General features: G+C 34.7%; 3 protein-coding genes across 5 annotated transcripts; 2 read left to right on the top strand and 1 right to left on the bottom strand.

Annotated features, from left to right (window-relative positions):
* Positions 1 to 116: 116 nt before the first annotated feature.
* Positions 117 to 6,954, bottom strand: LOC137725169 (peptidyl-prolyl cis-trans isomerase CYP59-like). 2 transcript variants are annotated; one of them, XM_068463761.1, is made up of 16 exons: positions 6,906 to 6,954; positions 6,723 to 6,776; positions 6,247 to 6,353; positions 5,640 to 5,744; positions 5,384 to 5,501; positions 5,162 to 5,212; positions 4,355 to 4,446; positions 4,153 to 4,252; positions 3,590 to 3,712; positions 3,406 to 3,483; positions 3,277 to 3,323; positions 3,118 to 3,173; positions 2,822 to 2,862; positions 2,232 to 2,334; positions 1,167 to 1,302; positions 117 to 1,028 (listed from the first exon to the last, which is right to left on the bottom strand). In XM_068463761.1, the coding sequence occupies exons 3-16, from the start codon at positions 6,342 to 6,344 to the stop codon at positions 248 to 250; spliced, it is 1,929 nt and encodes a 642-aa protein (XP_068319862.1). In that variant the 5' UTR covers positions 6,345 to 6,353; positions 6,723 to 6,776; positions 6,906 to 6,954; the 3' UTR covers positions 117 to 247. The 2 variants fall into 2 exon arrangements, with proteins under 2 accessions (XP_068319862.1, XP_068319861.1); XM_068463760.1 differs by lacking the exon at positions 6,906 to 6,954 and having other exon boundaries at positions 6,723 to 6,899.
* Positions 6,955 to 7,989: 1,035 nt separating this feature from the next.
* On the top strand, positions 7,990 to 12,045 carry LOC137726220 (uncharacterized protein At4g15545-like). 2 transcript variants are annotated; one of them, XM_068465108.1, is made up of 10 exons: positions 7,990 to 8,408; positions 9,143 to 9,211; positions 9,435 to 9,488; positions 9,642 to 9,693; positions 9,853 to 9,924; positions 10,388 to 10,645; positions 10,899 to 10,944; positions 11,040 to 11,118; positions 11,226 to 11,355; positions 11,732 to 12,045. In XM_068465108.1, exons 1-9 carry the CDS (start codon positions 8,106 to 8,108, stop codon positions 11,316 to 11,318), a joined length of 1,026 nt encoding a protein of 341 aa, XP_068321209.1. In that variant the 5' UTR covers positions 7,990 to 8,105; the 3' UTR covers positions 11,319 to 11,355; positions 11,732 to 12,045. The 2 variants fall into 2 exon arrangements, with proteins under 2 accessions (XP_068321209.1, XP_068321211.1); XM_068465110.1 differs by having other exon boundaries at positions 11,754 to 12,045.
* An 8,093-nt stretch (positions 12,046 to 20,138) lies between these two features.
* LOC137724346 (uncharacterized) lies at positions 20,139 to 21,658 on the top strand. The gene is made up of 4 exons (XM_068463085.1): positions 20,139 to 20,612; positions 20,766 to 20,912; positions 21,100 to 21,264; positions 21,419 to 21,658. The coding sequence occupies exons 1-4, from the start codon at positions 20,154 to 20,156 to the stop codon at positions 21,494 to 21,496; spliced, it is 849 nt and encodes a 282-aa protein (XP_068319186.1). The 5' UTR covers positions 20,139 to 20,153; the 3' UTR covers positions 21,497 to 21,658.
* Positions 21,659 to 27,405: the final 5,747 nt, after the last annotated feature.

Genomic DNA, 27,405 nt, shown 5'->3' on the forward strand with positions numbered 1-27,405 from the left:
GATGACTTCTTTGTAGTGCCAATAATTATTCACTTTCAAATAGCGGGATTAATACCAAACACCATTTTCTCCCTCTGTAACAGATTGATTCAGAAATTCAGATACAGACCGAGATACCAACTCCAAAGTTTTTAATTTCTTTGGTACAAAAGTACATTGCTGCAAAAAGAAAAACAAGTCTGCGTCGGTATTCGGATGTCAAAATTATACATCAAGAGAAGTTTTTCTCGGGATCAAGATGCCATTATCACCTTCTATGTTCTCTATCCCTTGTAGCTCTATAGGCATCAACATCTGCACTTCTTTTCTTATGGACTGTCTCGTCTCTCTTGTCTTGACGGTCACCATCTGCGTGCCTCTTTTTATAGTCTGTTTCATCCCTCCTCTCTACACTTCTCTTCCTATAATCTCCGTTGTCCCTCTTTTCTCGAAGGCTATCATCAGCTGCACTTCTCTTTCTGTACTCTCTGTCACTACCCCGTTCCGCTAGTCTATCACTATCTGCACTCCTCCTGTATTTTACCTCACCCCTCTCACCACCATCTGCATTTCTCTTTCCACTCTCCAGCTGATCGATCTTATCATCTATGTTTCTCTGCCTCTCCTTATGATTCTCTCTATCACTATGTGCACTCCTCTTTCTGTAATCTCTATCGCCCCTCCTGTCTGCATTGGTATCATCTGCATATCTGCTCTCACGCTGATCTGTTTTATCATCTGTGTCTCTTTGTCTGTCCTTACGCCTTTCTCTATCCCTTCCCTCTTCAAGATGATCTCGACCACTTCTGCTTCCACTGGATCGATTTGCTTTACTGTCTCGACTTGAATCCTCTATGTACCCTCTACTTCTGTCACTGTGCCTCTCCCTATAACTTGAGTCTTTATTTTCTCGATCCCTACGCCTTAGGTCCTCGGAACTCTGCCTATTCATCCTTTGTTTCTCGAGTCCACGGTCATTATTGTGACCTTGACTTCTCTTCTCTTGCCTTGGGCTTTCCGGAGTGTCTCCATCAAATACCATATCATAACTACAAAAACAACTTGATATCAGATATACATTTATATGATGTGTGTGTGTGTGTGTGTGTGTGTGTGTGTGTGTGAGTGTGAGTGGGTGTGTGTGTGTGTGTGAGAGAGAGAAGGAGAGAGCATGCAAAATTACCAACCTGGAGTTTTTGCCACCACCACGCTGTACATTATCATCCTTCAATATGAACTTTTGAGGTTGCTGTTTGTTGGCAGGATCACCGGTGCAATCCTTGGCAATGTGATCAAGTGCACCACATTTGAAGCAACCTTTGCCTACAACCACAAAAACATGGAACTCGATTAACTCCCAGGTTTTCGAATTAGAGGAGAAAGGATTCAATGCAATTTCAAACACAGGACACCTTTTTGAAAATAAATCCAGGAATTTCACTAAAACCAAAGTTCATATAGCAAATTCCTTCCAATAAAAAGGCATCCAACGAATTTATAAATCATTTATTTCTCCAATTTCCTCTTTAATTTGCCTTATTTTAATCCGAAACTCAACTCCGAACCATCTAGGTGCCCTAGAGCATATAAGCATATCTATATTGATCTGTCAGCCGAAGAACAACTTCCTCATTCAGGTAGTAATCGAACAAATACAGGTTGCATGAAAACTTACCACTTTAAAACATGATTGATCCAAGATATTACTAACTCATTTTAAATTTACATGTTTACATTCTTTTTTTGCGGATTTTGCCAGCTAAAGGCCGATAAATTGACACTTACTATGGTACATGATACAACAAAGACCACAAGAATGAAACAACTTCTGGATATTCCATCATGCAAGAAAATACACTTGCACAGCCTATTACTGATATTTTACATCTACAATTAATTATTTTTTTAGGGCAAGCGACACATTTTTTTTCACAACCATGACATATGAAGTTCATGCTGGTCATTACACGGCACAATAAACGAGTCCATATGTTGTCTAAGTTGCTTTTCATAGGTCCACTTCAATTTTGCCACATGTAGGCCTAATTGATTATGATAGTCAAAAAAAAAGAAAAAAAGGACGAGTGAACAATAACACATAATGAACAGAAAAAACAATAGCATACAAAAGGATATTCAAAATATTCCTTCAAGTAGCAGGTGATTAAGCAAGCTTCATCTGAGCACATATTGAAAAAATGGCCAAAAAGAAACCCGACATATGTGTTTTCTGCATGATTTAAAGTCTATACCTTTGCCATTTTGATCTTTGCGCCTGTACTGGGACCACAGTTTTGCAACACTTTGACTAAAATCCACATGTATTCTCCGGTCATCAATCAAAGCATTATCCATCTACAAAAAGAAATCATACAAGACAAGCAAAGCAAAATGGGTTCATATAAAACATAAATTCAAATGATTTCACACTTTATTTTTCAATGGAACTGCATCCAGATGAGAAGAGAAGCCAAAAATATTCGCAAGATTTACATAAGCTCTGCAACAAGTATCTTTACAATCCTGACCGGAAAGGACTATCTGAGCATGCCTTAAAAATACACGTGGAAATGCAACAGATAAGGATATTAAATCTATAGAGTGAATCAGAAAAATGTTGAGGGGTTTTTGGTAGGGCAACAAAGTTTCTCTCTTTTTTTGTTCCCATAATCATAACTACAAGATTTCAATCATAATGAACTCTATTAAAGTTGTTACTGACTATAGCTAAGAACTAAAATAAGAATCAAATGATTGGAGCATGAACTAGGAATGGCAGGCATGCAGGCAGAAGATGCGTGTTAGATTCAACATATAAGTACATTTATTTCTTTCACAGTACCTTAAAATATGCTTGTTCGCATGCTTCTCTGGTCTCAAATTCTGGCATTACAAAATATATCATAGTGATTAGATTTCGTTCTCAGAAATATGAATATTAATTCAAAAAAGTTAAAAAGAGAATAAAGAGAAAGAAGAACATAAGCAGGACAAAGAGCATTAAGGTGGAGCACTAAATTGTGAAACAGAAATATCGGTCAGAAGACTCATCAAACAAAGGTGCTAAAACCTACATTCTCCAGCATAACAGTCAAGAGATAGTGTATTTCCTATTACAAACAGAAATAAAATACTCACCTATGAATGCATAGCATAAGCTATCTCCAGTCTTGAAATCACGAATTATATCAGCCCTGCCATCATTCACATATCATTACATTACATACACAACTTTACAATCCCTAATCCACCAACCCCAAAGTTTATCAATAATGAACAAACAAGGTCAATACTTACGCTTGAACAGTTCCAAAACGCGAAAAAATTGTGTACAAGTCCTCATCCTACATCAAAAGCAACCGAGCAAAAATTACACGCACCACTCCACAAGTTAAACTATGAAATGGGAAAGGAAACACTACTTACTTCAGTGACTGGATTCAATTTACAAACAAAAAGCACATTGTCGGGAGGTTTTATCTCAACATCAGGAATATCCCCAATCTGTTGTACGGATATGACAAGCAAAATGGTAAAAGAGGATTAACATGTGATTACACAACAGCTCACTCTGAAACTAGAAGGATGGGATAATGATTGAGGTGCTTACACTCTCTAGCACAACCGCACTGGAATGTGCGTCTTTGGCACGAAGACGCTCTTCAAGTTCTTGTGGACCTAATTGTTCATCCAGAGGAACCCAATCATCTTCAAGCCGCACATTATCATCAACCTAGTCAGGATGGAGATGAGTAAGAACATTGACAATTTTTTAATATATATTAATTGTCAGCTCAGCTTAAGCTTTTGGGAATGGTGGTTAACTAACAAACTTATCATGGTATCAACTATCAAAGAATAAGATTCTGAGTTCGGATCCCTACAACTGAACTTTTCCAATAAAAGCTGGATTTAAATGTTCAACGGCCTAGTGATGGAGAGAGACCCATATGTAAGGGTGGATTATAAAACAATTACCGTTCACATCCTAAAGTTGATCAGAATTAGCCAAAATAGGAGCCCTGTGTTTATGCTGAAGATCCACAACCATGCATTACTATCGAAGAATGCATGATTTCAAGTGTCATAAGGAATACATTTCTCATTGTTATCTTATTTTGGTTTTTCAAAATACCCGATAAATATGGAATAAAAATGGCAATACGGCACTACCTCATCCTTTGGTTTTCCTTCAGGGGAGGCGTCAGGAATTAACTCAGCTAGTTGTGAAGAATCATCAAAAGGGTCATCCAATATGTAAGTATGTTTGATTCTGCCAACACAAATAAAAAATGACAGTATAAGGGAAAGGGAAGTCAATCTAGATCGAGATAAACAGGAAATAAAATATATGCAAGGCCAAACAGGAACTGACCGGATATTTTTATAGGGTCGGTTGTTCTCATCCACATAAGCCTCATTGATCCTTGTCAATGTCTCAAACCCCTCTGCTATCTCACCAAAAACCTGCAATAACATACATTGCTTGAATAATGGCGGACATGAAACAAAAACCAAAGAGAACAATTCCATCCTAGCAGAAGGCATGAGAACATATATAGCTCAGCTTATATTTCGAACCCCTTTGCCGTTGGCTTATTTAGGAGTAGACTAACTGAATAATCACCACACAGGCATAAGGCATATGCCATCTGCTTGCTTATTTTGTAGATTTATTGGAGAGGCTATCTATTAGTATAAAATTATAAATATATCTAATACACACTACATAAAGACACACAAAGGAAGGATAGTCATGTAAACCATAAAACAGAGAGAACACTATTGCACAGGAAGCTTTGCTGTAATTCACATATGAAACACAAACTCATAAGCACTTATGCACAGCAAGGTGATAACCACTTTTATTTTCCACATTAAGCAGTGTAGCAGTAGATTGAAATCCCTCTCCCACAATCCAGCACTTAACTAGCAGATGTAGAAACCAAGAAATATTGCTAACATGTTTAGACATAATATTTTAAAAGACATTAAGACCGGAAAAAACTATTGTATCACAATACTTGTCTGATCCTATCTAACTTTATGCCTCAATTGACCTAAGAATCCATTCACCCAGAATAGAATTAAAAAATAAATAAAATTCTGTGTAGTTGACAGAGTTGAGTAATAAAAAAACATATAGTTAGTAAAACAATTGTAGATAGGACTGGACACTTACCGTGTGCTTCCCATCAAGGTACTCAAGATCATCACGCAATGTCAAGTAGAACTGAACAAAAAATAAATCAGTGCATCACTCCAAAGTTTTTGAAAAATGAAAAGTTCATCATCCAAAAGCATAAGTTTACAAAGATACACAACTCAACTAAATAAAACCCCTTTCTCAAAAAGATTGATGCAGGGAAAACAAACTTATAACAGAAAAGCATTAGTCTCATACCTGAGAAGCATTGAGATTCTCTCCAGCACTAGCCATCGCAACAGTGCCTGTCTTAGAATGCTTCAAATCAAGATGAATCTCATCGTTGAAAAAGCGAGCCTGATCACCATATAAAAATCTGAAAGCAGAACATGGTCCAAGGTGATTTAAGCGGTAATCTAAAAACTTTAGTCACTTAACTTGTTGTCAAGTAGAGTAATTGACAATCATAACACAACTTAAGTTGCTGAATGGAACAGATCATGCAAATTCTTACTTGTAAACTGAATCGCCACCTGAACCCGTTCCAGTTGGGTCACCAGTCTGTGCAGTGAAATCCTTCTGAACCGTGTGAAAAAGGCACCCATTATAATACTTTATCCTGAATCAAGATAAAGGTTAAAGAAAAGAGAAAAAGATAGTAATGAAATGATATGCCAAAATACAAATTAAATAAATACAAGACCAATGATTCACGTCCCAATGAACCATAACAATGATGATGTACAAAAAATTCTGAGGCAAGTAAGAAGCTTTATGAATTCAGAAAATATTTCTTACAACACGTAAGCAATTACACGAGAAACTAGTAAATACACAAAGCTGACTAGAATCTCAAGACTCATCAAATAAAGGGCAACTTAACCCACTTTTCTATGATCAAGGCTCATATATCCATAGATCAAGAAATAAGATATTTGATTGCTGAGAGAAAATACATGAAATTCAACCTAATAAAGAAAAAAGCTTAGGCCTTAGATCTTTATTTATTTGCCAAGTTTCATAGCTGAAATAACGACGACCTGCAATCAGTCAGTGACAAAAACCAAAAGTAAACCAAATGCTATTAACTAGAGGGCAGTGAAGAATGAATATCGACTTACTTGCAGAGCTTCAAGAAGTTTTTACAAGTGAGAGGGCACTTGTCTGTATGCAAATCCACAACTATCTCCCCTAAGCTTGTCACTATAAGCACTGACATTGTCTCTCACTGCATTAAAACAAAACTAATTCAATTCGCTTTTTTGATAACTACTGAAGCTAAACTGAAACCTCCTGATGCAAATTACACTACATACAGCTGAAAAACCCCAAATTGGACCAAATTTTAATCCAAAACTTACGTTTTCAATTAATAATTTACTAATTTGTTTTCAATTCATGATTCTTGAACAGAAATTGGGCACTACATATCGAAAACAAACCCGGAAAAATTCATGAGCTTGAAACTCTAACAACCCAATACTGCATTACCAAAAAAATCCCCAAAAAATTACAGCTTTAATCTACCACATTAAAAAAAGAAAAAGAAAAAAAAAGATCCTTTAAATCCAAAAATAACAGTTGGGTTTTGACGAACCTTTCGCTTTCCCTTGTTGAAACTGCTGATTGAAGAGCTGTTATTGTAAGCTTTCTGCGATGCAACAACAGAGAATGAGAAGAAAAATACCTAAGAAAAACCCTCAACACTCAACAGATAGCAACGAACAACAAATTTTTGCGGGAAATTTTACGATTGAAATTAGGGGTCTGAAGAACTCACTCGATTATTCGAGTTACGTCCCACGGCAATTGGAGGCAGAGAGGGAGAGAGAGGGGGTTGGCAGACGGGCCGGGTATAGTTTTTTCTTTTATGGGCCAAAATACAAAATCTTTGTTCTGTGGACCTTTATTGCAACATTGGGCTTTGTTTGATGGCCCAAATATTATTGGGCTTTAAATGAATGTTTCAGTTGAAGTTTTGAGGTAATTTAGTCAAACTTCACATATAATATGGAAGTTCAACAAACCTTTTGTTAAACCGCATGAATTTATAACTCTTTTAACATCTTTCGACATCCCAATTGGACGCAGAAGCAGAAAAAAGGTGAGATACCAAAAGGTCCAAATCAACATTAATGGTCAGAAAAGACAGAAGCAATGTTTTTCAACTGATAATTCAATTGTGATACGACGTGGATTGACAGTTATTACCTTTGCTGGAAAAATTAATAGTAACTTCAAATTATTTTTTAATTATTTTTATTATTATATTTTGTTCTAAAAATATTTATTATTGTTCAAAATTGTTTATGAAATATTTTTAATTTGACATATCAAGTAGAGAACAAAATTTAAAAATTCAAATTCTCATATAACCTGTTTTTTGTTCTTTAACAAAAAATATTATCTACATAAGAGGGAGAGGGGTAGGTTTAGCTTTATAATAAGCTAGCAATAATATGTTTCAAATTTACCTTTAACAAGAATCGAATATCACTAAACCGGTAGTACTATGATTACAAATAAGCTGTTAAACTTAAATTTATACATTTTAAAAGACATCGAAGAAGATGCTCTTATGGGACAAAAAATGTGTTTTGGTGGGCCTTTATTGCAAAATGGGGGTTTGTTTTGGGCTCAAATACGATTTGAGCTTTATATGTTTCAGGCCTAATATTTGTTTGGATTTTGGAGGGAAACCCACGCAATTTTCGAAAAAAGACGGCGACCCCGAAAAAAGGCCTAAAGTAAGCTGAAAAAAAATATTTAAATATTAAATTTAAAAAAAAAAACAAAAAAAAAAAAGGGAAAGGCCAGAGAGTGGGAATTTATTCAAACGAAACTTATTGAAATTAAAAAAATAAATAATAATTGTCGTTGTGCCCAATGTGATGTTCGAAGAAGGAAAATAATACAATCGAATCAAACCAACGGCCACAATCACCGCGCGGAGACTCGAAGCTCGGAGGAGGAGTCAGCTATGTCGCAGGGCAGTGGAAGCGTCGGTGGTGGTGGAGGTGGCGGTGGGCTAGACTTTCACCTGCCGGACGGGATCTTGTCGGTGATACCGAGCGACCCGTACGACCAACTGGATCTGGCGCGGAAGATCACGTCGATGGCCATAGCGTCTAGGGTTTCGAAGCTGGAGTCTGAGATGGGGAAGATGAGGCAGAAGCTGCAGGACAAAGATAGGGTTGTGTTTGAGCTCGAGGAAAGGGTCTCGCGCCTCCAGCACGCCAACCACGAGGCTGAGTCCCGCCTGAGAATTTCTCTGGATGAGAATGTAAGAATTTCAACCCCCAATTTTCGATTTTTTTGGAAATTCATATCCTTTTGTCTTTTGAATTTGAAATTTAGGATTTTTCCCCCAATTTTTTTTTGTATATTTTTACCCTTTATGTGTTTGCTTGGCTGCTGAAAATTGGAGGAAATTGAAGAGAAGGGAGACAATTTAATCTCTCTCTCTCTCTCTCTCTTTTTTTTTAATTTAATTTTATTTATTTTTTTATTTTTATATCTTCTGAACGAAAAAAAAAGAGGGGGGCGGTGTTGAGGGGTTATGGTTGTCTACCTCTTTAAATTAGCATCAAGTAATTCGACCAAAAAATTAGCATCCGCGAAATGTAAGACCTTGCTTCTGAATTTGATTCCGGTGGGAATTTTCAGTTGGTTGGTTGCTGAGTAAATTGGTTGGAATTGTTAGAATACGTATATTGTTTGTAATAAACATGCACATGTGTTTCTTTCGATTTTGTTTGTGAAAAGGATAGAAATTTACTAATACATTGATCACATTCACATCAACTTGTTGTGACATTCAGTAAGTTGGATTCATCTTTTTTTTGCTGTATTACTGTCTCAAGAAACAAAAGAATAGTAGTGTTCAAGATTCAAGCATAGTTTTCTTTTCTCGTTAACTTTACATCCTCGGCAATGGATGGTGCATCACCCTTGAGTTTCATATTGAAACAAACTTGCATTAACTGTGACTTTGATATGTTCTTGTTGTTCATGAAGTTGAAGCTTTCCAAAGAGCGAGATTCGTTGGCATTGACTACTAAAAAGCTCAGCCGTGACTTATCAAAGGTGTGATTTGTTAGTTGTTTAAAGCATGAGGCTTTTTTCTTTGTTGTTCAAGTGTATCCCATTGCATGTAGATTCTTGTTTTGAAATTGAAGCTAACTCATGATTTATTTTCTTGTTCCTTCATCCTTCCACCTCTCGTTTTATTGCAAACTTGTCTTTTCAACTTGTTTTCATTCTTGTAGCATGTCAAACTATGGACTGACTTTTTTCCCCCTGTTAACAGTTGGAGACATTTAAGAGACAACTAATGCAGTCGCTAAATGATGATAATGGATCTGTAAGGACTTCAGCTTTACCAATTATGGTTTCTTTTTATATATTTGGAAATCTAAGTCTGTTATTTTTCTTCCAGTGATGGAGGTTTTCACGTGGAACTTTGTGTTCTTATATATATTTTATTGAACTCATTCACTATATTTTTTATTTATAGCCAGCTGAAACTGTTGATATTGGCACTGTTCCAAAGGCATATCCTGATAAGGGTACGGTTTCTTTGACTTGACCAAGTGCTCTATAGTTTTCTGCAATAAATCGGTTTTATGTCTAGCATTTTCCCCCTAATGGTGTAGATTCTAACTTTGTTTCTTATTATTTCCTTTCATTTGGTGGTTAATGTGGATTGTTTCTCTGTTCTGCTACAGATGAGGAGACAAATGGCTACATAGGACAATATTCCTCAAGTGGTTCCACAGATAAGGGAGCAACTGATGAAGGTACATAATCTGACTCTAATGTCCATGGACTTTGATCCTGACTGTATGCTACCTGTTAGAATTGGTAACATTGCAACAAACATATCTGAGGCATAGTTTTTTGTTGGATTAGAAAAGAATATGTGGGTGATTTTTGAAATTTTAACGAAGGGTTTTGTGATGCTGAATCTTTTGAGTTTTTTAGGAGGTACCACCCCATAATTTAGTCAGTTTGGTGGCCTTTGTGACATTGGACCTTCTGGTTTCTTTGAGTGGGTACTGATAGATTAGTTAATAAACTTGGTGAACACACTTTTGTATCCGGCTATTTCTGTTTCTACACTTTTTCTTGTTTCTCTTAAAAAAAATGTTCATCGTACTTTTACTTAAATTATCTCAATTTGTTATGATGAGGTAACATATTCAAATATCATTCAGTTATTCTTTTTAATGAAAATCATGAAACCAACTTTTTGGCTGACAGTCTTGAAGAATTCCAGTCAAGGATTTTCTATAACTCCATATATCACTCCGCGGCTTACTCCAACTGGAACTCCAAAGATTATTTCCACAAGTGGGTCACCTAGAGGGTATTCTGCCATTTCTTCTCCTCAGCAATCATCTGGTGCCACATCTCCCCAAAAATCCGCCTATAAAGAACGGACTTCATTCTCTTCATGGTACTCATCAAGCCAGCAGTCATCAGCAGCAAACTCTCCACCTCGTGGACGTTCACATTCAGGTTTGAATTCATTTTTGCACCTGAACTCGGGAACTTCTGGTTCTCTGTGGCCTGTTTTATCATTTGCCACAAATCTGCGGTTATGTTTCGAAACCAACTGCTCCCCACTCTTACTCCAAAAGTAAAATATTTCTGGGTCTTTCTGTACAACAGTCAGTTGTTGTTGATGATACTATATGAACACTCAATTCTACTAGGTTGAATTACCTTTTGGAATTAATACTCTTCATCTTCTGCATTGCAAACTTGGCAGGGCGCACTCCTCGAATTGACGGAAAAGAGTTCTTTCGTCAGGCCAGGTTGGTGCAATAATTGCAATTCAAGTATGCTGTTACTGATTTGTTGCAATAGTAACTTGCCCTTAACGGACTGATCTAAATGTACTGCAATTCAGGAGTCGTTTATCATATGAGCAGTTCAGTGCATTTCTGGCTAACATCAAGGAACTAAATGCTCATAAGCAAACCAGAGAGGTAAAGCGATAGTCAATTGTTTGATGGTTTGCCAAACTGATACAGCTAAACTATTAGAAGACCCATGTTTACCAATGTAGTTAAAATTTTATGTACATCTTTTTCAGGAAACTTTAAGGAAAGCAGAAGAAATATTCGGGACTGACAACAAAGATCTATATTTATCATTCCAAGGGTTGCTTAGCCGCAATATACACTAGCATTCACAGTGCAGTTGCTTGCTGCAGATAATAATTGGTATGTCAAACCTTAGTTTTTCTCACTCTGCTTTCATGTGTGTGTGTGTGTGTGTGTTTGCACATGCTAGCCATATTGATGTAAAGTTTACGTAATGAGGCTCCAGACATCATTGTTATGAGTTGCATGAGATGGCACACCCTTAAGTCTTAAATTGACCTGTGACACTGGACAATGTATGGGCCCTTAATAACAAAAAACAGTTCTTTTTTATTTTTTTTAAGTTGTGAAATCCATAATTGATGGGTTTTATGCGTTTGAGTTTTCTTTATTTTAAAAATACGCCACCGATGTTTATTTTTCTGAATTATCCTGAATGTTGAGTTCATCATTGGGCCCTGTAGATGTTAGTGAACAATCGAGTTCTTTTTGACAGGTTGTGCAAAAGTCATTTGCAGATCCCTTCGTTAGGCTGTGGGTTGAGCTCGTTCTTGGCTGCTTTGGTCCTTTGGATGGAAGGTTCATGGCTTGTCCTCTGTGGCATATCATTTTTTGAGATGTAATCAACATCGAGTTGAGTTAGTGAACTAGAATAAGGTTTTGTAGGCTTCAGAATGTCCTAGAATGCAGGTTTGCCGTGTAAATAATTGCTTAATTATTCTGACTACCTGCCTGTTCATTTGAAACAGAGCTAATTGACATTACCTTTTCATTTGTTGACCTTGGATGTAAAGTTGAAGTTCTCTTCAATGCATCAACTCTCTCTCACTCAACTATATTAGATTGAAAAATATCAATATCTATCCAGTCTCAGGTTTCTTGAATTAGTTCAACCGCTGTGCAAGTTTAGTCTTTGTTTTGTTCGGTCATAGTCATATCCACTCGCATCTGTCGCCATTATGCTGCATAATGTGTCCGAGCTGCCTGATAAATGTGAGTTGTTACAAACAATCAAGCGGATTGATGATCAGTGTAGATTGCAGAATATGTTCCTAGTCAATGTGGCACAGAAATTGGGAAGGCATCTCCTATGGTTTTCTCTCTTTGAACAGGTACAGTGACTTAGCTTAGCATAATATCTGCTCTCGACATCGTGAACATTTTATTTCGAGCTGTTGGATTTGAGATTGGATGTAAAGTTCTTTTTCTTAGCTCGGAGTCGATCATATGATTCAAGATGTGCGTGCATTCAGCAGTATTTTCCTGTCTGCTTCTCGTATTGTGTCGAGTACAAGATAAGTACTGAAACATGTGAATGCATGCCGTAAAATTGAGACAAAAGGAATAAAGTGTGTTATTCACTGTTCCACAATCTGGGGTTCGCAAAATTTTGGCAGGTCACGTGCATGTGAAATACTTTTAATGTCGGCGACTTGAGTTCAACTAAGTTGGTTAGAACTGAGTGCTCCTCTCAATGTATCTATGTTCGTATTACTCTTCCCAAGTTTAAATTAAGCTTTAACCGTACTTATCGCTCGAACAAAACAATATTGCTAATGTGCTTTTCGAATTTGAAAGAAAATATGAGAATTTAGTAATGGGAATTGTTATTAGCACTCCAAAAATCTCATTCTACACTCTTTACAAGTGTATTTTTCTTTCTAATTATAGAAAATTTGGAATGCCAAAAGAGATTTTTAAAGTTCTAATAACATTTCCATTTGTAATTTATCGACCATAAATGTCATAAATAAACATAGGTGTGCAAGAAGAGAAAATAGAAACTTTTTTCTGAATTCTAATTAGGGTTTGGACATAAATAATATCTTCCCATAGATATCAAAAATTTCAAGAGATATACATCAAATGTCCAGTTGATATCTATTGATTGACTCTTCCCCAACCCTAATTTCTTATAAGATCTTTCTTGTCACAAACATATCTTCCAAAGGAATACGAACAAGAAAAAGCAGTCTAATGGGATTTATACACAGGGGGCAATGCTTAGGCTTGAAGAGGATTTAGCCTGTACTGTAAAGTCTGGACAAATCTGAGCAAGGAGGATCTTGACTGGTAAATGATGGGAAACAGAAAGAAAAACAAAAATGGTGTGGTGATCTTATGCTCCCAACAAAATCTGCCTTTGGATTTATTTCCAAACAACATGCACCTTATACCAACATGAACATGTTGGATTGATCTAATTGAATTTGGGTTAGAAATCCCCTAAACAGAAACCCTACACCCTTTTTAATTTAATCTTTCTCCCAAAATCCTCCCTTTATTTTCTTTTCTTTAAAACTAGTGCCACTCGGCTTATGAAGGATTTTGTTGCTATTTTTCCAGTTAGTTTTGGTCATGGTCGTCAAATAAGGATTCTTGTTATTTGGTGTTATGCATAGTTAAATCGTCGCAGACTCAGTGTTTTTTTCAATATTCGTTTTTATTTATAATATTTGTTGCTAGAGGGGAGCGCACATTTTTTGTCATCTAAAATTTACATGTAATAATGCTATATATTGAAAAATTGTTTCTATTAACACTTTAAAATCTCGTTGTACACTATTTGAAATGCCAATAAAAATACCCTCAACATGATTTTTTTTTTTTTTAAAGTTATTATATAATAATGCTATTTATTCAAGTGAAACTATAAAGTTAGAGTTTTTTAAGGGTTTTTTTTTTCTTGTTTAGTTGTTTAAGATTGAACATATTTTTAACATAATTGTAAATTTACAATTAGTGAGTCCTAAAGTTTGTTTTGATTTAGGTTATTGTCATATAGCATCAATACATTGTCCTACTTATTTTTGAAAACCATCTTAAAGAGAAAACCTTTTATAAATTTCGTACAGGACCTTAAAAATCTCAGAGACAGCCTTTTTTGTTTCTTGATTGGAAGTGATTGGTTTGATAGTGGCACTTTTGGTGGTGATGATATGCTTATGATTTAGGATATAGCTTGCTTTAGAGTCAGATTGTTCTGTGTTGTGTGAGCTTGGCTGGAAATTTGGCTTAATTTTTGTTATGTGGATTTTCTAATTGTTGGTGCGGTTTTTATGTCTCTGTAAATTTTGTCCCTTTATATTCGTTGCTTTTGTATAAGACAATGGGATGTGCTATTCACACACCTTTTTTTATTCTTACACATTCTTTCAATTTTCAGTCGTCGAATCGGAAGAATTTAAGAAGATCAAATGATAAAAATTAACAAGGAATATGTGAGAAGTAAAAAGAGATATGTGGATAACACACTTCATTGTCTTATACACGTGTTTGATGTACTCTTGCAATCAGGCCAATAAAAATACATTAAATATTTAATTTAAGTTTTTAAAAATAAACCTATTTTTACTTCAAGTTGTACATGGGAAGAACTTTAAATATTTAATTTAAGTTTTTAAAAATAAACCTATTTTTACTTCAAGTTGTACATGGGAAGAACTTGGCTAACTTAAATAAAAATACATTAGATATTTAATTCAAGTTTTTAAAACTTGGCTAACTTAATTTTTCTCTGGGAGTAATGCTAATTAAGTAGTCCAAATTTTTAGACCAAGTTTGCAAATTTTGTTATATGTCACCAATAAAAAATAAGCATGTTAATCAAAGCGAAATTTAATTATCAACAACCACGTTACATTATTTACAAAATATAATTTAAATAGATTATCTCCCTAACATTACCCTTATAGCCAGGTTAGTCAATGTTCACAAAACCAGATTTAACTAATGATCAGTAGCTAGTGTTCTGATTTGACGGAATTTAAAAGTGAGTTTATCTAATCCACTAAAGATGCTCTTGCACCTACATATGTACCCTAGGAATAAGGGGTTGGCCTAATAAGATCTTATATATATATATATATATATATATATATATATATATATATATATTTTTTTTTTTTTTCCTTTAAGATCTTTTATATCTCTCAGACTTTGGGCAAATTGTGTCTGGATTTCATTCTTTCGTGGATGTCAAAAGAAGAGTGAGAGCGTTGCTTAGTGAGGAACAGTTTCACATGCAAGTGGGTGTTAGGGTTCTACAGGCAAATCTAGGTGGTTGATGCCATGGAAAGTTTTACCAGGGGACCTGATACTATGTACTACTGCTGCCCACAATATCTTTCAATTCTATCTCAAATTTCACTTTTTGTGGCAAATAGCTAGTGACAGATAAAATTGCATCAAAAAATGGAACCAAAAAATTCTCTTCGAAAACATTATGTGTATCCGGAACATAATGTGGTGTACTACGTGTTATGATATAAGTGGATGACATAATTGTTATGTCCCGTATATATATTTTTAATATCTCTCTATTCATATTATGACACATGGTGTATCATATTATGTTTCAGAGACTCTGAAATCTCTTAGAAAACAGGTTCCCTAACCCGTGATCGCTTTTGAATTCCTCCATATTTTATTTGATACAGGAGTTGAGTTGGTATGAAAATAAATCCCAGAATCTTTCAAAGACAATGTGCAAAGCCTCTTCAAAGAAATCTTATTGAACCAGATACCTTCACAAAAATCAGAACTTCACAAGAATAAATAAGAAGATCGAAGCCATGCTTCGTTTCTGTTTCTGTGTGTGACAATCTTTGCTGCTGCATTTCACCTCCATCAACATTTTGCCAAAATGTTAAAAACCCAAGTAATGGATGCTGTAAAATCAGGAAAAGGGAGTCAGTGCATACGAAAGTTCCTAATCTTTCCAAAAAGAAGGAAAATTACTAAGTGTCTAGCTAGAAACAGCATATGCATACATACCTCAGCTAACCCCTAATGAATTTAAATGTATGGGAACATTTTTTTTCTTAGTATATAGCTCTTAGCTTCCAACCTAGAACTTTTTTTATAATTAACTTATCATAATAAATCATTTGGAAAGATGATTTCTGAGTTGGTAATTTGGTCAATTCAGAAGAAATATTCCACATCACAAATCTTTTGGGTGAACTTGACACTACTCATTTTTATATGGTTTAGATTGGTTGGTTGGTTAACCCATCTGGGATTCACAATTTAAAAACTCAATCAAATCATAAGAATCAAGATAACCTTTGAATTGTGTGTTTAGATGATTGGTTTTCCCATTAAAAACATATAGCTTTTATATATACCAACCTGAACAAAAATAATCACATAATACGAAAAATAACTTAAATGGAACGAGTACACTTGTTTAATAGATATTTATCACTAGTCTAGTAGCAAACATCTATTGAGCACTAGATTTATTTCTAACTACAGTCTAGTGCAATTAGAAATAATTTGGTAATAACATTTTATTTATATAGACTAAACATGAGATCTCTCACTAGACTGCAATTAGATATTCTACTTTAAAATTTTTCCCTCACGCAAACAAATGATAGACTCACAAAGAAAATATGGTTATATTCCATCTACAAATTCCATAGGGTGTTCCTACCTAAACTAAATATCCTTATCTTATATTTATATATGAATGGTTAAGCATAATCAAACTTGAACGCCAATGAAAGCACACAATGAAACAGGTGGAGAATCCATTTTCTTAATAATGAAAAAAGCGCTATAGCTCTTCGGAACATGCCCTGTATACGAGGAAAATTAAGCAATCCCTACCAAACTAAGAAACTTTATGAACATATAATTAATTTCATAATATGGTAGGCTTAATCGATTTATTGGCGTTGTTACACAGCCGTAATATGGGGCCACGATATGATTGAGATATATTCCTAGCATTAGAATGTCTCACAAGCATAACGAGCAATACATATATTTGCCATTTTATATAGGATAAATTCTAATATCTAATCACATATACATTATTCACATGCAATGCTAAAATCATGTTTACTTGTTTACCTAAAACAAGAAATAAAGAACAATAAGAACACTACCAAAAATGTGATAAAACAGAACATGTTCCCATGCTCAGGCATATTGAACTAAACAGCTTCCTAATCCTAACGACGAGGCCATTTGTCCAGACGTACACATATGTATCAAACAAATATCTTCCTACCAGAAGCATTCATATATTATTGCTGTAACCCGAATTAATTACGCATAAAACACTTCTTACATGTAAGGCAAATGACAGTGAAATAGTTCAGTTATATTTGGGTGTGTAAAGGAATTGATCAAGTTTAAGGCAGGCATATATGTTGTACTTGATTTGTTGATGCAAAAACCATACATGCCCCATGTGTTAGATTCTTGGCCTATAACTGGGTCAGTTCTTTAGTACGTAGTACCTATAGGTGTACAGCTTTAAACAATAAGAATAGTATTCACATGAGTCCCTCTCTATATCTCTTTATCTGGTCTCCTCAGGCCAACTTTTTGTTCTAAGTTGCCTACATATTCGTTCACTACTTTATCATATACGTATGCTTCTTCAAAACAGTTGTCTTGAAGAATGAACAAAAATACGTTATATTATTTCATAGTCTCTCTTTGGTTGTGTAGTTCTGCTCCTAATTGCCTACTTTAGTTAAAGGGGTATTTGCTTATATATAAGGGATTAGTTTATAAGAACATTCTACTAGATCATGTATGACATTAATGAGAGGCAATCAACACTAGGGCTTTTGGATCCAAGTCTCTATATTTAGCATTATTATTAGTAGAACTGAAAGCATTAATATCTTGTGTTTGAATGAGTATAGGGCATGCATGGTTTGATTGGACTTGCTTAGTAACAGAAAGACATTGTTGTGATTAAATAGTGCGGTAGGATAGAATCGTATGCAGCTAGCACTATGGGCATCCAAAGTTTGGTTAACTTTCTTGTGAAGTTAAACAGTCTCATGTACTTGAGAATTAACGAATGTCACATGTTTTAGAGACGCTAAAAAATGATGAGATTGATAATCAATTTATATCTTAGGTGGTTAAGAGTATTTTAATTTTGTATTTGAAGTTTTGTGTTCGATTATCCACTTCTTAATATCACTTGTGTCAACCAAAAAAAACCAAAGAGGGAGGGTTGCAATGGAGATTGATCTAAAAGATAGATAAGGAGTTAGAAACTTTGCATAAGCTTATAAGAAGGTGAGTTACTCCTCCCGCTACTAATTATTTTACCGTGGAACATAATTAACTTTCATCAAGTATTGTCCAATTAAGGGCCATTTTGGAAATGATGTTGCTTCTTTTTCTTTAAAAAAAAAAAAAAAAACTATTTCTGACGTGTTTTAAGAATAATCAGCAACAAATTAAAGTAGTTGAGCGTTTTATAAACTGTATTTTTAAAAATATTGTGAGTATGAAAAACAATGGAAAAGCATTTGATAAATTTTAATGTAAAATTGATATATTCTATATAATGACAAAAATGGACATGATAGCAGTGTTGGCGATGGTGAGGACAATGGTTGTGATGGTGGTGGTGGTGCCAATAAATGAATGCGGTGGTTGGGTTGTAAAGGTAACAATGGTGGTAGGGGTGGTTACAACAACGGTGGTGGTGGTTGTGGTTGTGGTGGCAGTAGTGACGCTTGTGTTTATGGTGGTGGCGGTGGCTGTTGGTGGTGGCAACAATGGTTATGGCAATTGTGGTTGTGGTGGTAGTGGTAGCATGTATTGTTGTAGTGGTGGCGGTGGCGCGATTGTGGTATGGTGGTGGAGGTTACTTTGTTCTCCAAGGATAAAGTGTGTCTAGAAGTATAAATAACGTCATATTTTAAAATTAATGAGCAGATTACAGTAATTAAAAATATTCATTAAAAGCTTAACGCCGCTTTTTATTAAAGTAACTTTTAAAAGCTATCTACATACTACTTCTAAAAGCTGTTGTTTGGAGGCCATTTCTTTTAAAATAAGTAGGATATCTTATTTTACTAAACATTTTTTTTTACTGCTTAACTTTAAAGTGAAGCAGCTTTTAGTGAAAAAAACAATAACAAATTGGACCTACAATATATATCCTAATTCCCATTTTTTACTATTTTATATAAAAGACTGTTAACATTACTTTGTAAAATATTAATTGTACAAACTGCGAAATTTTATAGGCTTAAACATGATTCATCACCAATATCACAATATTGTCCCAACTTAACCATTTATTACTTGGTGTTGGGTTTTATCACAAGGCCTAAGTGATATTAGGGATGGAAACTCCCATATATTAATTGTATATTATTTTATCATATGATCAATGTAGGATCCTATTATCCAATACACTCCTCATGAGTGACCCCACACAAGGTCAAAAGGGAAACTAATTCCCACATCGAGAACTGGTCAAATCATGATACCGGAGCTAACACAACTTTTCGAGAGCCCCAACATCATTCAAGTACTAGAGCCAACACAACTTTTGAGGGCCCATCATTTAATATCCTTAAGTTGGAGCTAGCGCAACTTTTCAAAGAGCTAGCACAATTTTTCAAAAGCCCAACTTAAGAAGGCAAATTTGAGCCTAATAAATTGGCCCAAAATGTGTCTAAAGAATACCTTGCTCTAATATCATGAGAAACTTTATAAGACCAAACATGGTTCACCGCTAATATCACTAGAGAAAGAACAATTTATTATTGCCTTGCCCCTTCCCGCATGTGTAGGTAACATCTTGAACAAATTCGTACCTTAATAGTTAATTAACAGCACTTTAGCTAGAACTTGTCGGTAACCTTAAACAGTTAAAAACCAAAAGTTTACGCGCTTACAACTTCACAATAGCAGTAAAGTGTGAAAGTTACACGGAGCTAGCTATATGATTAGCTCCAACTTGCTATCTTTGTCTAAGCAGTAGCACCCCGGCAGTTGCCCGAAACTGTACGGGTAGACCAACTTGTCGCCAGTATCTACTATCCAATTGGCCATTGCTATATAAATGTTCAAAGCCTCATCAAACCAAGTGCACACAAAAAGTCAGTTGCTTATTAGCCCCTCACCAGCTAGCTCTCTTGTCCATGGCTTCCATTCCTCATCAATTCTACAATGACTATTCACTCCCTTCTCATTTTTATGGGTACCCAACTCCAATGGTGAGTGGAGAAAATGCTTGCAGTACTGCAGTTTTAGGTGGAACAATGTGGGGTGCTAGTACTACTTGTGAAGAAAGCTTGGTAACGTTTTGTGATATTAGCAATGCTGCGGCTAATTTTGAAGTGGTGTCACCAGAATCCGACATCTCTTCGTCTGTTATGGTAGCTTCGCTCCCGGAGCTACTAGGATTTTCGGAAGATATTGCTGTCCCTGGTACATATTCGGAATATGGTAATATGGGGATGCATGGAATTGCAGGGACTCCGAATTTTGGTGGAGAACTAAACCTACCTTATATGAATGATCAGTTGGGGGAGGATCGTTGTACTGGACTCATGCCAGTCGATTTCAAGCCGTTTAGCCTTGCTGGCCAAGAAAATTGGGTATGCTGTTTCTAGCTGATCATATTTCATCATGATGAATTTCTGCATTAATTATTGTGTTCGATCATTTAGTATATATATGGTGCATAGTGTTATTGTGCATATGGTTAATTGATTTCAGCTAGAATATGAATTGCGTAAAATTTTGTGTAGGCAATTAATCAAGCGAATCAGCAGGTGCCTACAATTGAAGATCAGTCTACTATGAAGGTGGGAAGGTATTCAGAAGAAGAAAGGAAAGAAAGGATTGACAGATATTTGAAGAAAAGAAACCAGAGAAACTTCAACAAAACTATTAAGGTACAACGATTTAAAATTTAAACATGGATATCACATTATTAGACGGTGAATCTAAATCACAAAACAAGACAAAAGAACTTAATTAATGGGTTAAGTTTACAATAATTTGACAATATAAACAGTTTAACAACACAACCTGTGCATATATATATAAGGAATTCGTTACTAATTTTATGTGCAACTACAGTATGCTTGCCGCAAAACTCTAGCTGATAGAAGGGTCCGAGTTCGTGGGAGATTTGCAAGGAACACTGATCATCATGAGGAAATGGCACAAGAAAAGACTGAGAACAATATTCAAACCTGCAAAGATCAGCGATCAGAACTGTATTGTAGTAGCGGTACAGTCCAGGTAGGGTTCTTAATATATAATATATAACATTTCTCCAGGCAAATGAAATATCTTAATTGGTGCATGCATGCGTGCAAATTAACCCACACATACAATAAGCAGTTATCATTTTTTGTTTGCAATAACTAATTACCATTTACTCGTTGATTTTCAGATGAAATATGACGATGATGATTGGCTGCAAGAGGCCATGGCAAGTCTAATGTACTTCCCTTATGTCACAGCTGGTTGACATGGTGAAACCTAGCTAGCTAGCTGCCGTTTCAATGTTATAGTAACGAGTAATTTGATCGAAGATGGAATTTCATATTAATCGAAGAATTGCACGCTCTAATTAACTAGCTAATATTTGTAAAATTAATTGGTCGTCGATCGATATATTAAAGCTCAAAATTTCTCATTGAGTTCTAGTATATACGTACAGGTAGTTAAGACAATTTCCATCATTAATTTGTTGCTTTTAGACAATCCAGGACATTGACATTATATTCTTTCATGGCTTTGAAAAGCTGTTCTAGTGCGTGTGATCAGAACAATGCGTACGTGTACGAGGGCGTGTGCACAATAATTTGATTAACCTTAATATGATTAAGGTTTCTAATTCCACTTTACTATGGATAAATATTCTTCAGTATGCATGTATGCCCCACACACTCCACAGGCTCTAATAATGAATTAAATTAAATTAAAAAAAAAAAGAAAAAAAAAGGAATAGACTGCTGTATGCATGGTAGATCTCACCCCTGTGAGTGATTAATTAATCAAACAAGTAATATAATTCGTTGGGATAATGACTCGGAGTTTGACTAATCTTTAATTAATATACTCGAACTCTCGAATAGATTAGTTGACTTGGGGGCATTAATTTGTGGAATCTCTCAATATCGTAACCCTAGAATTTGGGAAATTGAGAGAAGAATGATTACATGCTATTGACTGAGATCTTTGTGGAGAGCCACCAGGTTTTATGGATGCAAATCAACTCAACTTGGTCTGTAAACTGAACATGTTACATGTATATGGCAAGTCAACCCAATTTGGTTATTTATTTAGTGGACATTTAATAACCATTTTGTTTTTAGTTTTTAGTTTTTTTTAACATTTATTTTTTTAAATAGAAAAATTGTTTTTTAACTACTGAAAATAAAAACGAAATAATTATCAAACGGCCCTTTAATTTTGAATTTCTTCAACCAAATTCAGATTCTGCCTTATAAAAGCCATGAAAATGTTATTTACTGAGCCGTCGATTTTCTTCAATCAAATTTAGATTCGACCTTGTTTGTTAAACATCATCAAGCAAATTTATTTCCTTTTCTATGTCGATGATTCACAATCACCAGCACTGATACAATTAAATAAGTTTGAATTCGAAGGATCTTGGATCCCTTTCTTATTTCCTAAGCATACAAGTCCATCATCAACAAGGCTTGTTTGTGAATCAGGAGAGGTATGTTAAAGTATGACAGAATTCCCTTCCAGATTCTATCTTGTTCTAAAGTATACTAGCTAGGATCTCATTGCTTGTGCTTAGTTAAGATATATAGTTAGTTAGGACAATTTTCATGATCAGTTAGTTAATTATGTTTAACTTACAGATGATTAGCTCCTATAGTATATAAGCGTAGCCTGTACAGTTGTAATTATGATAATAAGTTGTTGAAAATGAGAATTCAATCTTTCATCTTTCTCTGTATGTCCTCTCTAAAACCCTAGATTGTCTTGTCTTCAATTCTTGGTGAAAAACGGTGAATTCTGTGATTCATTTCAAGGATCCATGATTTCAATCACTTTTTGTGTGCACTTGAGGTTGAGGTAACATGTCAAAGTTAATAGTCGAAATCGAAGTCTGCAACATAAGTATTTTTTTGTTACCATGCATAATTTAGTTTGATAAAATAACATTCCCTAAATGTTTTACTCTGCTATTGTGGAAAAGTAGTAGTACTATTGATTCCAGCCTTCAATCACTTCCTGATAGCTGTCAACTTCACCTAGTTCGAGTTTTTCCTAGTGCTGTTATTTTCATGATAATTAATATTCCCCACCAAATCTCAAAATGTATGATAACGTTCACTATTTATAGGGCTTCTGGTCATTAGCTCTAGACTGTTAGTCATATTCTTATCGATCTGGGAAAAAATGAAATATAATGATAGCATGGCAACTTGCGTTTGCACCGCCGCAAAATGATTAAGATGCGTTCTTCTATATGCATGGAAAGTGAGGACACATACTTGACCGACATAGTTTTTCAGTAAGTTGTCACACTTTTTGTTTGTATGATATATATATATATATATATATATATATATATTTAATTAGTATACTTTAAATCACGAATGAATTAGTATGGTTGTATGATAATTGTTTTTTAATTATTCTGTGGTAACTAATTAATATTAAATCTTCTTAATCAACATTAATACAAAAAACTCTTTTCAGTAAGATGTTGGTGCATGATTTGCAATAAGAAAGCCAGTACATACAAGAAAAAAGAACAATAATTGAGCAAACGTGATCATTAATGAGGGAGTTATTGCTAAAAGCACGATAAAAAGTCAAAATGTAGCCGTAAAACCCATCGCTTTTCTTGTAGTATTGTTGATTTGCTAACTTTTAACACGAGCTCACATTGTGGTACTCATACAACTTTTAACATGAGCTCATAACTTGGTACACTCATAAACTTAAGACAGTAATCATCTCTCTCAAATACAGGATAAACAACGAATATAAAATACAAGGCATAAACAGAGAGGAAAAATCAACGCTAATCTCAACTTATTTAGAAGAAAATATGAGCATCTCCAGCACACAATAGTACTAGTATTCTATCTAGAACCCAGCCGTCGACAATTGGCCACAAATTCGAGGTATGAGATAGTACATACACCAAGAAGAAGGGCATGCCACTCCTTTCTCCCGACAGACTCCGACGAGCATCTGAACGTTGACTTCATCTCGACTAGGTCTAAACCACCAAAACTCACAATACCATCGGCTTCTCCTCTATATGCATGTTTCAAATTCCACATATCTGAAAAAATCAAAACCCAAACAGATGAGAACCTTTCCAAATCTAGGAAAACACTTCAATCTGCATCATAATGGAGTAAAAAAACATATGAACCCTCCAGTATTTGGGGTTGTTGAGCTCATCCAAATTCATTTATTTGGGCTTTTTTTAAAAAAAAAAAAAAAAAAAAAATTGAATTTCATCAATGTTCCTCAAATACATACATACACGCACACACCAATTTCGTAAGGCATCTTGGTTTGGACTAATTAAAGCTTTCAATTATTGAGTTAGTCAATATGTAAGCTTCAAGCCTAACCTCTTAGGACTTGTTTGGTAACCATCTCTCTTTTTTATATAGTGATACTGGAGGAGGGAGACTCGAACTTGAGATATCCAATGTAAGGAATGATTTTAACTAATCGAGTTACTAGCTTCTTGATAACCATTTCATCTTGAGTTTGTAGTCTTCATCACATGAGAAAAACAAGAGATACGTAAGAGTTGGAGGAAGGATTCTGGGAAAACGCATAATAAATGGATGAAGAAAATGAGATACAAAATGAGAATAAAAAAACCAAAATAATTTTAATTTGTTCACTTTCAACATTTTTGTTTTTGTTTATTCTTTATGTATTACCTTCCCTCTCACCACCATATATACTTCATTCCTCCAAAATCTCATGTATTTTCACCCTATATCAAACACAAAAATAAAAACAAAAAGCAAAAGATAAATAGTTTTAAACGATTCGTAGCTTTTCGATTCTTGGGCTTTTTTGTAAGCCAGCAGACAAATCCTTTATTTTCTTAATCTTTTTTATATTTATTTTTATAATTACTTAATAAAAAATTTAAAAAAATTAAAGGAATCGAAAAACTTAAAATAGGAGAAGTAATTAAGGAAAGAGAATTAGAACAAGAAGTGCCCCCTAGTCGATCCAGTTCCTTATTTTTAAGGGAAAATTGCACTTTTTTTATTCCTTACATGCAAATAAAATAGAAAAAAAGTTAAGAAGTGAAATGATTCTTTTATCTATGTTTCAACAAATGCACTAAACTCCAAAATCAAAATGATTTCAATTTCTATTCCTTATATTTTAAATCTTGTAAAAAGATTTTCTACCATTTTATCTTTCTCCCAAAATTACTGAGTGGTAATAAAACAGACTTTAAATGTCACTTAGCACTACGGTCTAATGTAATTCATCTTCACTTGTAAGTAAGAGGTCTTAGGTTCGATTCTTGTTAAAGACGAATTTGAACCACATTATTGCTAGCCTATTGTGAAGCTAAGCACACTCCCTCTCTTAATATAGATAATATCATTTGCTAAAAAAAAAAAAAAAAAAAATGGAAAAGTAGACTATACATGTAATACTTATAGTTTTTTTAGTATCTCTCTCTCCATTTAGATATGGGTTGACTCGAAGGGGATTATTGCTTGGCCCTGGCATCTAAAGGCATGCCAAGTCAAATACGGAAAGGAAAGCAGCAAGGCTAACTCCTTTGGAAATTTTGTTATAACGATTCAAGTTTTAGGCAGTTTATTTATTTATTTATTTTATTTTTTACACTTCACTTCTTTGTCTCAGAAAGGAAATGGGGATAAGTAAAGAAAAGGAAAATGGGGTGTCACAAGTAAGCATTCTTACAATCGTAAGAAACCACTAGCTAGGTACCCTCCCAAAGTCACACCAATGTCATCATGTTGATTAGGTGACCCAATTTCAATATCATACAACTCCCCTGGGGGTTTGAACGTAGTGACAAATTCATGATTTCTCAAAGTATTCGCATTAGCAGTTCAAAATTTTTATGGGAAATGTTTGACCAAATTTTTTTTTTTTATGGGAAATGAATGTCAATTATAGGTAATTGCATTTGCTGATAATATATTGATGATCTCAACAAACACGCATATGATGAGAAAAGAAAATGTAGAAATGGTCTCTTAACTTTAACTCAATTGGAGCAATGATCTTTCAACTAAAAATCTGTGACTATCAGTCCCTTAACTCATCAAAACGAGAAGCTATGGTACATTTTGTTAACTCCGATAACTTCCGTCAAAATGAGTCACGTGTTATGCATGTGAGACTGAATCAAGGGGCAAAAATGGAAAACCAAATGAGAAAAATTGTAGCAATGGTCCCTCAACTTTAACGCAACTGGAGCAATAGTCCCTCAACTTTAACCCAATTGTAGCAATCGTCCTTCTAACATGACTTATTTTGACGGAATTCTGACGGAGTTGACAAAAAGAACCATACCTGCACATTTTGATGAATTAAAGGATCAATAATCATAGGTTTTTAGTTAAGGGACCATTACATGATAATATTGAGAATATCAATAATATCAATGACATTAACCATATATATTGACGCATATCAACAACATATTTGTATTTAAAAATATGCAGTTAACCACAACATAGAAAAACTTTATTTTCTATGGTGGAAATCTCCTGCATCGAATAACAAATACATACTGTGAAGCTCATACAATTTTACAATTTTGATTAATCCTCAAACTAATGAGTGGCTTGGTACAAATCAAATACTATATATACATGAAAACTGATCAAAATCGTTCTTTGACCTTTGAAGGGGAGGGAAGGCTTAAGAGTAATATTAGCCAATATATAGAATCAATGAAATTGTTAAACTATTGCAGTGGGGTTGCTGAATTACGTCCAGACTTAGCTCAATCGATCTCAACACTATTCAGAAAGATGTGTCTGTGATAATGGCCAACATAGCCACCATGGATGACCCACAAGATTAGCAAGAGGCCACAATTGCAGCAGCTGCAATCTCAGGTCCATGGGATTGCAGGAACAATGTATTAGTTGACCAATTTTGGTGTGTACTCAAAATATAATCTGAACTTGAGGCCACAAGTTCATGCAGATTTTGTGGAGCCAAATGATGACAGAAATAGAACATATATATGAGCCTTGTATTAGTATTTCACTGTCATTAGTCAATGTAGATTCTTATAAGGATATGATTATGATGTCCCAGTTACACAGAAAAAAAATTGAACTTTGAGATACTGAATAATAAAGCCTACAAATGCTCATTATACTTGGTTCTTAAATAGTGAAGTCTATCAAA

This window comes from Pyrus communis, chromosome 2, assembly GCF_963583255.1.
Source record: "Pyrus communis chromosome 2, drPyrComm1.1, whole genome shotgun sequence".
Lineage (NCBI taxonomy): Eukaryota > Viridiplantae > Streptophyta > Magnoliopsida > Rosales > Rosaceae > Pyrus > Pyrus communis.

Excerpts from the sequence above, each read along its gene's own strand:
- LOC137725169 (XM_068463761.1), bottom strand. The coding sequence starts at position 6,344 with ATGTCAGTGCTTATAGTGACAAGCTTAGGGGAGATAGTTGTGGATTTG. Across the intron at positions 5,502-5,639 it reads GGTGGCGATTCAGTTTACAA|ATTTTTATATGGTGATCAGG; the intron begins GTAAGAATTTGC and ends TTCTGCTTTCAG. Across the intron at positions 5,213-5,383 it reads AGAATCTCAATGCTTCTCAG|TTCTACTTGACATTGCGTGA; the intron begins GTATGAGACTAA and ends TTTTTTGTTCAG.
- LOC137726220 (XM_068465108.1), top strand. The coding sequence starts at position 8,106 with ATGTCGCAGGGCAGTGGAAGCGTCGGTGGTGGTGGAGGTGGCGGTGGG. Across the intron at positions 9,212-9,434 it reads TCAGCCGTGACTTATCAAAG|TTGGAGACATTTAAGAGACA; the intron begins GTGTGATTTGTT and ends CCCTGTTAACAG. Across the intron at positions 9,694-9,852 it reads AAAGGCATATCCTGATAAGG|ATGAGGAGACAAATGGCTAC; the intron begins GTACGGTTTCTT and ends GTTCTGCTACAG.
- LOC137724346 (XM_068463085.1), top strand. The coding sequence starts at position 20,154 with ATGGCTTCCATTCCTCATCAATTCTACAATGACTATTCACTCCCTTCT. Across the intron at positions 20,613-20,765 it reads TTGCTGGCCAAGAAAATTGG|GCAATTAATCAAGCGAATCA; the intron begins GTATGCTGTTTC and ends AATTTTGTGTAG. Across the intron at positions 21,265-21,418 it reads GTAGTAGCGGTACAGTCCAG|ATGAAATATGACGATGATGA; the intron begins GTAGGGTTCTTA and ends GTTGATTTTCAG.